This window comes from Balaenoptera ricei, chromosome 8 (assembly GCF_028023285.1).
Source record: "Balaenoptera ricei isolate mBalRic1 chromosome 8, mBalRic1.hap2, whole genome shotgun sequence".
Lineage (NCBI taxonomy): Eukaryota > Metazoa > Chordata > Mammalia > Artiodactyla > Balaenopteridae > Balaenoptera > Balaenoptera ricei.
In genome coordinates, this window is record NC_082646.1 from 33,751,524 (window position 1) to 33,764,356 (window position 12,833).

The window sequence follows — 12,833 nt, forward strand, 5'->3', positions numbered from 1 at the left end:
TCTACCAGGATCGTGTCATATACTCGAGACTTACCACATGTCATAGTGAATCAATTAGTGGCAAAGGCCTTCAACGTGTGGAGCAAAGAGATCCCACTGAGCTTCAAGAGAGTTAGTTGGGGAATTGCTGATATCATGATTGGCTTTGCAAGAGGAGGTAAGGAAGATTCCTGCAGGCTGATCCTGGTGCTATTTTGCTTGTTGCTTATATCAATGCCCTCCTCTTTCTGGGATTTAAAATCTTTAAAGAGATATAGATAGATGATAGATGATATAGATAGATAGATAGATAGATAGATAGATAGATAGATAGATAGATCTCATTAAAGATCAATGTTCTTACACTTTTTCTAGTCCATTAACTTAGAGCCACTTTTTATAGCACAAGATGGCAAACTATGGCCCATGAGCCAAATCTGTAAATAGTTATTAGAACACAGCCATGGTCCTTCATTTACCTATTGTCTATGAGTGCTTTGGGGCTACAATGGCAGACTTTAGCAATTCTGACAGAGGTCTTCAAGCCCACAAACCTGGTCCTTTACAGAAAATGTTTGCCAACCTCTCTTTTGTAACATGAATCATGATATACATATATATGTATATTTAAGGGACAGTTTAAAATATATCTAACTAACATCAACATTAAACCAAAAGAAGAGGTTACAACTTCCAAAGGCCTTAAGTGGTCTCCAAGAAGTGAACAGTCCCTGTGGCTTATTGCCAACACCTTTCATGTAGTAAAAAGTAGAAAATAGAGAACTTTCATATTAAAGGGCTTAAGGAGATATAACCCATATACATGAACTGTTATTAATTGCTGGTGTTTCATGGTGCAAATTTAGAGGAAAATGCTGCTCTTTTTGGCCTGCTTTAATGTTAAACTTCCTGGGTGCTGTGAATTTAGCCGAAATTTGAGCTTCAACCAAAATATCAACAAGACTGAAGAAAACCTTACAGAAAAGCACTGACCATGGCACTCCATGTTTTTCAAGAACTGGATAAACTGGATATGGCCTGACACCAATTTGAAAATAAATGTCTCTGCATCACAAATCAAAGCACTATCAAAATCTATTTTAAGACACCTTCAGCACAGTTCTTCAAGAGACTGTCTACTACACCCACAAAGAAAAAGCTGGGTTTTTAAGAAAACGTATACTAAATGGTATGCAATTACCTGCTGAATCCAGTACGCAAACTCATTCTCTACTCTGCCACCATCCAGCTAAGGAAAATGATCAAATATAACACTTAGATGCCACCATAAGTAGGATGTGAATGTATTTAAAGTCCATATCAGTAAGCTTTCAACATGTGGTGGTTATCAGGGATGAGCAGTGGTTCTGTGAAAGAAAAAGTCCCTGTGACAAATAAACACCCAAACCACCCTGTGTATGCAGCTGACTGCTTGGGCTAATCTTTCTAACCTCAATTATCATGTACTGTAAACTAAAAGATGAAATGACTGGAGATAAATTCAGTCACTAAAGGCAATTACCCTTTTTTCTTTCAGCTCATGGGGACCCCAACCCATTTGATGGGCCAGGAAACACACTGGCTCATGCCTTTGCACCTGGGCCAGGCCTGGGAGGAGATGCTCACTTTGATGAGGATGAACGCTGGACTGATGGTAGCAGTATGGGTACAGCATCCCATATCTCTTCCACTACATATCCTTCTTAAAATCCTGAACTTTTTATATCTTAACTATGTTTAATTTGACAATTGAAAGCAATTAATAATAGTTATTGAGCCCTTGCTAACTGCCACCTCTGTACTTTAAATGCATTATTGCATTTAATATGCTCATAATGCTCCATATATAGAAGATGGATACTCAGGCTACAGTGTCAAGCAATGTTGGGTTCAATTTGCTGTACCTCTACCAATTACTCACTTTGTGTCTTTGGGCAAGTTATTTAACTTCTCTGAGCCTCAGTTTCCTTATCTATGAAATGGGACTATAAGGATTTAGTAATCCCTCACAGGATTGCTGTTTGAATTAAATGAGATAATGCTTATGCAGTGCTTAGCACAGTGCTTGGAATATATTAATAATTCAATAAATTATAGCTCTTTTGTATATATCTCCAAAATAAGTTTTTTAATAGAAGGAAAAAGAGGAGCAGAGACTATGATATTTGAGAAGTATATACAGTTCTGATATTATTCACTGTTTTCCAGAAAGAACCCACACCATAACCCAGCCCATTGTATTCATCACTTTACAAAGTAGAAGATCATAGACAAAACAGAAAACTAATGAAGAGAAGCTCTAGATAAATAATCCTAATTGGAGACAATGTTTTTTAAAAAGTGGCTACTAACTGGCCCTGAAACAGAAATGAGTACTTGTGTTTGGCAATGGGAATTCACCTCTAAAGTGATGCCTTGCCGTGAAAATCTAACCTATTTGAAATTATGACACTGCTTCCGTTTCACATCTTGCATACCTTTTTCATTCTTCCTTCTTCCCACTCAAGGTAAGCTAAAGACAGCTTCCTTCAATCTAATGCACCACAATTGGAACTCTGGCCACTCAAACTCACACACTCACACCTTCCCCCTTATTTGCAAAGCCTTTCTATGAGTCTGAGGGAGAGAGAGCACATACATAATACACTTTAACAAATCAAAACCAAATCCCAGCATCGCCTGGAGTTCCTGCCTTATGGCCGTGCTTTCTCAAAGCCAACATTCTCTCTCCTGCTATTCAAAGTCACTATCATTTATTGAATAGCCATTATTATTTTCCAGATATTGGGAAACTCATTATGACAAATCGACAAGGTAGGAATTATTATCTCCATTTAACAGATGAGGAACTGAGACTCAGAAATACCCATTAATTTGTCCAAAGTTGTCCAGCTAGTAAGTAGCAGAGCTGGGTTTCAAAACCAGGTATTTATACAATACTTATAAGCCTTTGCTTTCCTCTACTGAATACTGCTATCTGAGTGATTACATAAGAAGAAAATAGGCAGAAAAACATTATATTTTAAAAAAAAAGGTGATGAGATTAAAGCACTACTATTCTTTTTTTTAAAACTTTATTGAAGTATAGTTGATTTACAGTGTTGTGTTAATTTCTGCTGTACTGCAAAGTCATTCAGTTATACACATATTCTTTTTCATATACTTTTCCATTATGGTTTATCCCAGGATATTGAATAGAGTTCCCTGTGCTTTACAATAGGACCTTGTTGTTTATCCATCCTATATATCATGGTTTGCATCTGCTAATCCCAAACTCCCAATCCTTCCCTCCCACACCCCCACCCCCTTGGCAACCATGAGTCTGCTCTCAATGTCTGTGAGTCTGTTTTACTTTCATAGATATGTTCATTTGTGTCATATTTTAGATTCCACGTATAAGTGATATCAGATGGTATTTGTCTTTTTCTTATTTCACTTAGTATGATATCTCAGGTCCATCCATGTTGCTGCAAAAGGCATTATTTCATTCTTTTTTATGGCTGAGTAGTATTCCATCATATAAATGTACCACATCTGCTTTTTTTTTTAACATCTTTATTGGAGTATAACTGCTTTACAATGGTGTGCTAGTTTCTGCTGTATAACAAAGTGAATCAGCTATATGTATACATATATCCCCCCCCCTTGCATCTCCCTCCTACCCTCCCTATCCCACCCCTCTAGGTGGTCACAAAGCACCGAGCTGATCTCCCTGTGCTATGTGGCTGCTTCCCAATAGCTATCTATTTTACATTTGGTAGCATATATATGTCCATACCACCCTCTCACTTCATCCCAGCTTATCCTTCCCCCTCCCTATGTCCACAAGTCCATTCTCTATGTTTGCATCTTTATTCCTGTCCTACTCCGAGGTTCTTCAGAACCTTTTTTTTTTTAGATTCCATATATATGTGTTAGCATACGGTATTTGTTTTTCTCTTTCTGACTTATTTCATTCTGTATGACAGACAATAGGTCCATCCACCTCGCTACAAATAACTCAATTTCATTTCTTTCTATGGTTGAGTAGTATCCCATTGTACATAAGTGCCACAACTTTTTACCCATTCATCTGTCGATGGACACTTAGGTTGCTTCCATGTCCTGGCTATTGTAAATAGTGCTGCAATGAACATTGGGTACATGACTCTTTTTGAATTATGGCTCTCTCTGGGTATATGCCCAGCAGTGGGATTGCTGGGTCGTATGGTAGTTCTATTTTTAGTTGTTTAAGGAACCTCCATAGTGTTCTCTATAGTGGCTGTATCAATTTACATTCCCAAAAACAGTACAAGAGGGTTCCCTTTTCTCCACACCCTCTCCAGCATTTGTTTGTAGATTTTTTGATGATGGCCATTCTGACTGGTGTGAGGTGATACCGCATTGTAGTTTTGATTTGCATTTCTCTAATGGTTAGTGATGTTGAACATCCTTTCATGTGTTTGTTGGCAATCTGTATATCTTCTTTGGAGAAATGTCTGTTTAGGTCTTCTGCCCATTTTTGGACTGGGCTGTTTGCTTTTTTGATATTGAGCTGCATGAGCTGCTTGTATATTTTGGAGATTAATCTTTTGTCAGTTGCTTCATTTGCAAATATTTTCTCCCATTCTTAGGGTTGTCTTTTCGTCTTGTTTATGGTTTCCTTTGTTGTGCAAAAGCTTTTAAGTTTCATTAGGTCCCATTTGTTTCTTTTTGTTTTTACTTCCATTCCTCTAGGAGGTGGGTCAAAAAGGATCTTGCTGTGATGTATGTCATAGAGTGTTCTGCCTATGTTTTCCTCTAAGAGTTATACAGTGTCTGGCCTTACACTTAGGTCTTTAATCCATTTGGAGTTTATTTTTGTGTATGGTGTTATGGAGTGTTCTAATTTCATTCTTTTACATGTAGCTGTCCAGTTTTCCCAGCACCACTTATTGAAGAGGCTGTCTTTTCTCCACTGTATATTCTTGCCTCCTTTATCAAAGATAAGGTGACCATATGTGTGTGGGTTTATCTCTGGGCTTTCTATCCTGTTCCATTGATCTATATTTCTGTTTTTGTGCCAGGACCATATTTTCTTGATTACTGTAGCTTTGTAGTGTAGTCTGAGGTCAGGGAGCCTGATTTCTCCAGCTCCGTTTTTCTTTCTCAATACTGCTTTGGCTATTCAGGGTCTTTTGTGTTTCCATACAAATTGTGAAATTTTTTGTTCTAGTTCTGTAAAAAATGCCATTGGTAATTTGATAGGGATTGCACTGAATCTGTAGATTGCTTTGGGTAGTATAGTCATTTTCACAATGTTGATTCTTCCAATCCAAGAACATGGTATATCCCTCCATCTGTTTGTATCCTCTTTAATTTCTTTCATCAGTGTCTTATAGTTTTCTGCATACAGTCTTTTGTCTCCTTAGGTAGGTTTACGCCTAGATATTTTATTCTTTTTGTTGCAGCAGTAAATGGGAGTGTTTCCTCAATTTCTCTTTCACATTTTTCATCATTAGTGTATAGGAATGCAAGAGATTTCTGTGCATTAATTTTGTATCCTGCTACTTTACCAAATTCATTGATTAGCGCTAGTAGTTTTCTGGTAGCATCTTTAGGATTCTCTATGTATAGTATTATGTCATCTGCAAACAGTGACAGTTTTACTTCTTCTTTTCCAATTTGGATTCTTTTTATTTCTTTTTCTTCTCAGATTGCTGTGGCTAAAACTTCCAAAACTATGTTGAATAAGAGTGGTGAGAGTGGGCAACCTTGTCTTGTTCCTGATCTTAGTGGAAATGGTTTCAGTTTTTCACTATTGAGAACGATGTTGGCTGTGGGTTTGTCATATATGCCCTTTATTACGTTGATGTAAGTTCCCTCTATGACTACTTTCTGGAGGGTTTTTATCATAAATGGGTGTAGAATTTTGTCAAAAGCTTTTTCTGTATCTATTGAGATGATCATATGGTTTTTACACTTTAGTTTGTTAATATGGTGTATCACATTGATTGATTTGTGTATATTGAAGAATCCTTGCATTCCTGGGCTAAACCCCACTTGATCATGGTGTATGCTCCTTTTAATGTGCTGTTGGATTCTGTTTGCTAGTATTTTGTTGATGATTTTTGCATCTATGTTCATCAGTGATATTGGCCTGTAGTTTTCTTTCCTTGTGACATCTTTGTCTAGTTTTGGTATCAGGGTGATGGTGGCCTCATAGAATGAGTTTGGGAGTGTTCCTTTCTCTGCTACATTTTAGAAGAGTTTGAGAAGGATAGGTGTTAGCTCTTCTCTAAATGTTTGATAGAATTCGCCTGTGAAGCCATCTGGTCCTGGGCTTTTGTTTGTTGGAAGATTTTTAATCACAGTCTCAGTTTCAGTGTTTGTGATTTGTCTGTTTATATTTTCTATTTCTTCCTGGTTCAGTCTCAGAAGGTTGTGCTTTTCTAAGAATTTGTCCATTTCTTCCAGGTTGTCCACTGTATTGGGATAGAGTTGCTTGTAGTAATCTCTCATGATTGTTTGTATTTCTGCAGTGTCAGTTGTTACTTCTCCTTTTTCATTGCTAATTCTGTTGATTTGAGTTTTCTCCCCTTTTTTCTTGATGAGTCTGGCTAATGGTTTATCAATTTTGTTTCTCTCTCAAGAACCAGCTTTTAGTTTTATTGATCTTTGCTATTGTTTCCTTCATTTCTTTTTCATTTATTTCTTATCTGATCTTTATGATTTCTTTCCTTCTGCTAACTTTGGGGTTTTTTTGTTCTTCTTTCTCTAATTGCTTTAGGTGTAAGGTTAGGTTGTTGGTTTGAGATGTTTCTTGTTTCTTGAGGTAGGATTGTATTGCTATAAACTTCCCTCTTAGAACTGCTTTTGCTGCATCCCATAGGTTTTGGGTCATTGTGTTTTCATTGTCATATGTTTCTAGGTATTTTTTGATTTCCTCTTTGATTTCTTCAGTGATCTCTTGGTTATTTAGTAGTGTATTGTTTAGCCTCCATGTGTTTGTATTTTTTACAGATTTTTTCCTGTAATTGATATCTAGTCTCATAATGTTGTGGCTGGAAAAGATACTTGACATGATTTCAATTTTCTTAAATTTACCAAGGCTTGATTTGTGACCCAAGATATGATCTATCCTAGAGAATGTTCCAGGAGCACTTGAGAAGAAAGTGTAATCTGCTATTTTTGGATGGAATGTCCTATAAATATTTATTAAGTCCATCTCGTTTAATGTATCATTTAAAGCTTGTGTTTCCTTATTTATTTTCATTTTGGATGATCTGTCCATTGGTGAAAGTGAGGTGTTAAAGTCCCCTACTATGACTGTGTTACTGTCGATTTCGCCTTTCATGGCTGTTAGCATTTGCCTTATGTATTGAGGAAAGCACTATTATTCTGATTCCTCTTCTAAACCTTCCGCCTTTGTGTAGGCCTGGAAACAAATAAGCAAACTATGGAGAATTTAAATAGTTAGGTATTTTATAGTTATTTTATTTTTATTATCTATTTTGATTTTATAGTTATTTTTTACAGTTACTGTACATCTCTTTGGTTGCAGGAATTAATTTTCTGTATGTTGCGACTCATGAACTTGGCCATTCCTTGGGTCTGGATCATTCATCTGATCCTAATGCTGTGATGTATCCAACTTATGAAGAAGGCGATTCCAAGAATTTCAAACTTGCACAGGATGATATCAATGGAATTCAGAAATTATATGGTAATATTTATGATTTCCGTATTTCCAATATCTCCTTAAGACATTGCCTCCTTTGGGTAGGCTTGAATGAGAAAGGCTGGGAAAGAGGTATTTACTTGGAAAAGCACACTGGAACTTTTATATCCAAAAGCCAACTGAGGGGAGAAATTTGAGACATTAGATACTTGAAATTTAATCATGCTATTTTATACTATGAGGATATTGATTTTAAATTTTCAGTAATACAGTATCATTTGGTGAAATCATGAAAATGACACTGTCAAGCGTTTTTTTTAAGCTGCCACTCACTCTTCTTTCTTGCTTGGTTCAAATACTTTAGGGGAGCCTCCCCCATAGGGACGGACAGAGGAACATAACACCTTCCCCTGTAGCTTCCCACTCCCAAGGGTTTGGCCCTAGGTGCTTAAAAGTTACCCAGGGCTTCCCTGATGGCGCAGTGGTTGAGAATCTGCCTGCCAATGAAGGGGACATGGGTTCGAGCCCTGGTCTGGGAAGATCCCATGTGCCACGGAGGAGCTGGGCCCGTGAGCCACAATTACTGAGCCTGCGTGTCTGGAGCCTGTGCTCTGCAACATGAGAGGCCACGATAGTGAGAGGCCCACGCACCACAATGAAGAGTGGTCCCCGCTTGCCACAACTAGAGAAAGCCCTCACACAGAAATGAAGACCCAACACAGCCATAAATAAATAAATTAAAAAAAAAAAAAGTTACCCAATTTTTCCTGCCTGTATATATGCATAGGGAAAGGGGTTAACCATAGACAGTGACTTCTTATAATCGCTGGTCATGTCGGGTATGAATATACCATGTCCCAATCTACACTTTTTTGTTTTAATCAAGTTCCAAATTCAATTTAAAAGAATAAACTGATTTGTATTTGCTTGATCAACTCAGAAAGAGTAATGTGAGAAAGGAATCAAAGGACAAGGATAAAAAGCCATGTCTCTAGATAAAGATGAGAATAGTAAGAATCAAAGAAGCTAAATAAATCGTCCAAGGACAAGAGGCTGCTGAGTTCTTGAACAAAGATTCCAAGCCAGGGCTGCATGACTTCACATTCTACTTCATATTTCAGCCTATCACTACTTAGTATGCTTCTAAAAGCAATTTGGAAAAGAAAATACATACGGAATGATATCTTTAAGTACACAGATATAATTAAACCTTTCCGGCAAAATACCAGGATGATAAGAACATACGGCAAAAAGATAACGTAAGAGTCTCTGAATGTTCAGAAGAGCAATGAAAGTGCTTCCACATAATAAGTAATGTAATGTCCTCAGGGGGAAATTACTCCTGTAGGATAATGGATTTAAGCTATCAGTTGAACCTATAACTTACTATCGATCAGCATCTCCCAAATTGTGTTCCCAGAACACTGGTCCTACCAGACAATTCCCCAAAAAAAGATGCTTTGGAGAAACAAGTTCAAAAACCACTACTTACTGTATTTAAGGTGTACAGGATGTTAAAAAGGATCTAACAAACTGTCATTTAACTCAGCTCTTCCCAAATTATAATCCTTTTTGTGGCACACCCATTGAGCCCTCTCAGAATAGCATTTCAGAGAACACATTTTGGAAAATACCATTAACTGTACCACAAAGTTCTGACTTAAGGAGCTGCTGCTGTCCAAAAAAGTTCACAAAACACTGCAATTGTTGGTAAAGTCAACACCAACAAAACAGAAAATAGTACCTCCCCTTATATAAAACTACGGAACTCACAGAATACTCTATGGCATGTATAACTATCTTTGAACCTTAAGAAAATTAGAAAGGGCCTGAAAAATGTTCTTTGGCAGACTGATTAGATTTAACATAAAGAAGATGGATTAGTGCATTAAATCCTTAAGTATTAGACAGTGAAGTGCCTCTAGTCAAAGTTGGAAAGAGGTAGCTTCTGGACAAATGAAAGTAAGATTTAATTACATAGGTTTTTAATGTAGGTAGTTCATTAATACAAGAAGTGATGTGAGCAGAAAATATAAATTCAAAAGAATGTGATTAAACTCATGGATATAAAATTCCCAATGTTCCTTTCAGAATAATAAAAATAATAGCTAAAATGCATCAAGTTTTTATAGTGTGCCAGGCATTTCATGTGCAATAGCTTATTTAATTCAACAATCCAATGAATTGTTACTGTCCTCATTTTACAGGCTGGTAATCTAACATGAAGAGAGGCTAAGTAATAACTTACCCAAGACAAAATGGCTGGTAAAATGACAGAGTGAAAAGACAGGGTGCAAAGATATCTGACCACCCAGGGACTACACTCCATACAGGGTTGCCTTTTTAGCCTTTGGAGGTTGTTCTTCAGAACCGTTGTCCCAGGCACAGAAACTGGGCTGGGTTAACAATGGACTGTACATACTGTGACATTTCTTGTGTTTTTATAGTCTTAGGATTTTTTAATATGTTTTATACATTGTCAGATTGTTCTTATTTTGTCTCTTCACAGGAAAGAGAAATGATTCAAGAAAAAATTAGAAACTTCAGGGAGAACACACATTCATTCATTGGATTCTATATAGTTGTTCCCAACCAGAATTAAAGAACACTGTTGCTGCACTCCATTTACCCCTTGCTGCCTCCATCCTTGTATTGTGGTTGGTTTTTGTACATCTCTCTCCCCCTCCGGGGATAAATCCTTTTATGACATTACTATGTCTTACTCATCTATGACTCTCCTCAAGCAACATGCACTTGGCGGATGCCAATAAATGTTAAATACATAGATAAATAAAATTTTTATTCCATGGTAAAATGATTTCTATTTGGAAGTACTGTTTCTGTGGCAAGAGAAGATATGCTATACAATGAAATCAGACTAAGACCAGAAAAAAGAATTAAGTAACCCCACCACATTATTTTGGGTCTTCAGCTGCACCTCACCCTATCACCAGTTGGGTAAGGTATAGTATAGTGTAGTATAGTATAGTATAGTAGAGTACAGTATAGTATAAACCAAGATAGTATAACCCAAAGGTATGTTAAGTTCCCCTCATCCTTTGGTCCAATCCCTCACTCTGAGTATTCTGGGAAGTCCAAATCTTCCCACAAAATGTGTGTGAATTCCCAGGGATTTACATTCTCATAGTCCCTTCTGGCACCAAGTTCCTGCCCCTGAACTGACTTCATGGCATCTCTCCTACCACAGCTGCTCTGTGTTCCCTTTCCTCTGCCCCATCACAACCCAAATATCAATCTTACCCTCTTCTCTTTTTTTTTTTTTAATTTTTATTTATTTATTTATTTATTTATTTATGGCTGTGTTGGGTCTTCGTTTCTGTGTGAGGGCTTTCTCTAGTTGCGGCAAGTGGGGGCCACTCTTCATCGCAGTGCACGGGCCTCTCAGTATCGCGGCCTCTCTTGTTGCGGAGCACAGGCTCCAGACGCGCAGGCTCAGTAATTGTGGCTCACAGGCCTAGTTGCTCCGCGGCATGTGGGATCTTCCCAGACCAGGGCTCGAACCCGTGTCCCCTGCATTGGCAGGCAGATTCTCAACCACTGCGCCACCAGGGAAGCCCCACCCTCTTCTCTTTTACTTTCTCCAAACCAGTCCTACAAGGCTTTTGTGAGATTGTTGACACTGCTGAAGATTTGTATCAACGGTGAGATTTTACACTGCACAAGGACAATGAAATTGAACTAAACTCAAATTGGATATTATCCTCACCCTTCAAATCCTTTACCCATCCCAGCATCAGGAATTTCCCACTGGTCACCTACCTCTGCAGGCTCCAACCTCCTACCACATCTCTCCTTAATCCTCAAATCTCTAAACCCCAGTCCTTCTGACTTCCCTCAGAAACTCATTTCCTGAGGTTCAAGTAGCTCTCCCTCTCGGTGCACAGAGACTCGCTACTGTGTTTCTGTGGGAAAAACACTCTCTATGCAGGGCTTAACCCTTTAGCAGGACACAGAGCTGGCAGAGCCTTTTCCATTTCAGCCGTTCCTCCTCCACACTCCCTACACCCATGCATGGTTTTCTCTACAAATAGAGGGATAAATAATTGTAATTTACTTTCTTACTGATACAAATTATGCCACACATAAGCACCCTGAAAAGATGTATTCATTTTTTAAAATTTCATTTAAGGATTTTTTTTTCACCCAAAATGGATCAATAATCCAAAACTCAGAAATACCACCAAAACCATTAGGAAGCCATTCCAGGGACAGATAAAATGAGGGGGGGAATCTACAACCTAGGCAAAATGAGGTATATATTCAAAGACTCTCTTAAAACATAAGGGAATAGGTCTATAATAAAAATGAAAAGGAAGAAGTCATTAAATTTAAGTTCCTCATTTTGTAGATGATAAAACAGACCAAGAGAGATTAAATTTCCATAAATTTTGCAGTAAACAAATGTGTCCTGTGATTAAAGCATTTTGTTTGTTTGTTTGCCTGTTTGTATTCTGGTTTGGGCAGCAGAAGGCAATATCTATCTTGTAGCTGAAATGGATATTAATTGTTTTTACCTGCCCAGCATCCCTTCACCCTATTTTTGGGGACAGGGACAGTCTTTCCCCTTTGCGTATTATCTTAGTGAGACACAACTTAGTATGCCACATGCTGCCAGGGCTGAGAAGGGAGTACAGGACCCAAGTTTGGCCTATCAAGACACTCCCTCTGAAAACACCAGACACTGATTCACCCTGGTAGTGGGTTTTGGAGACACTGCCTATTCATTCCTGCACCCAGATAAATCTCTGAAGCTGCCTTGGGTCCTGTCCTACAAACAGCTTAGGTACAGGGCGTCTCTTCCAGGTTTTGCAGCTGACTGCATTGCCTTCTAATAAATTTTGTCTTTTGCTTATGTTAGCAAGAGTCAGTTTATGTCTGTTGCTTGCAAATCCCTGACACAGTAGCTTGAACGGCTCTCCTATGGTATCTGATATATGGGCTCTGTTATATATCTCACCACATACTCCAATCTTAACTCTAGGAAGTTAAGCTCTAACTGAGCATAGAAGTTGAATTTTCTTATTCCTATCCAAAAAACATAAAGCTGACTTCTAAAGAGAAATTTTGCCTAGAAAATAAGGACCCATGTTCTTTTTTTTTTTTTAATTGTGGTAAAATACACATAACATAAAATTTATCATCTTAACCATTTTTAAGTATATAGTTCAGTATTAAGTATATTCACATTGTTGTA

General features: G+C 37.8%; 1 protein-coding gene across 1 annotated transcript in view; it reads left to right on the top strand.

Annotated features, from left to right (window-relative positions):
* Positions 1 to 10,156, top strand: part of MMP7 (matrix metallopeptidase 7) — a 30,526-nt gene extending 20,370 nt beyond the window's left edge. The window contains exons 4-7 of the mRNA XM_059929888.1: positions 9 to 157; positions 1,517 to 1,645; positions 7,502 to 7,663; positions 10,128 to 10,156. Of these exons, the coding sequence (XP_059785871.1) occupies positions 9 to 157; positions 1,517 to 1,645; positions 7,502 to 7,663; positions 10,128 to 10,156 (469 nt within the window). The remainder of the gene's footprint in view (positions 1 to 8; positions 158 to 1,516; positions 1,646 to 7,501; positions 7,664 to 10,127) is intronic.
* Positions 10,157 to 12,833: the final 2,677 nt, after the last annotated feature.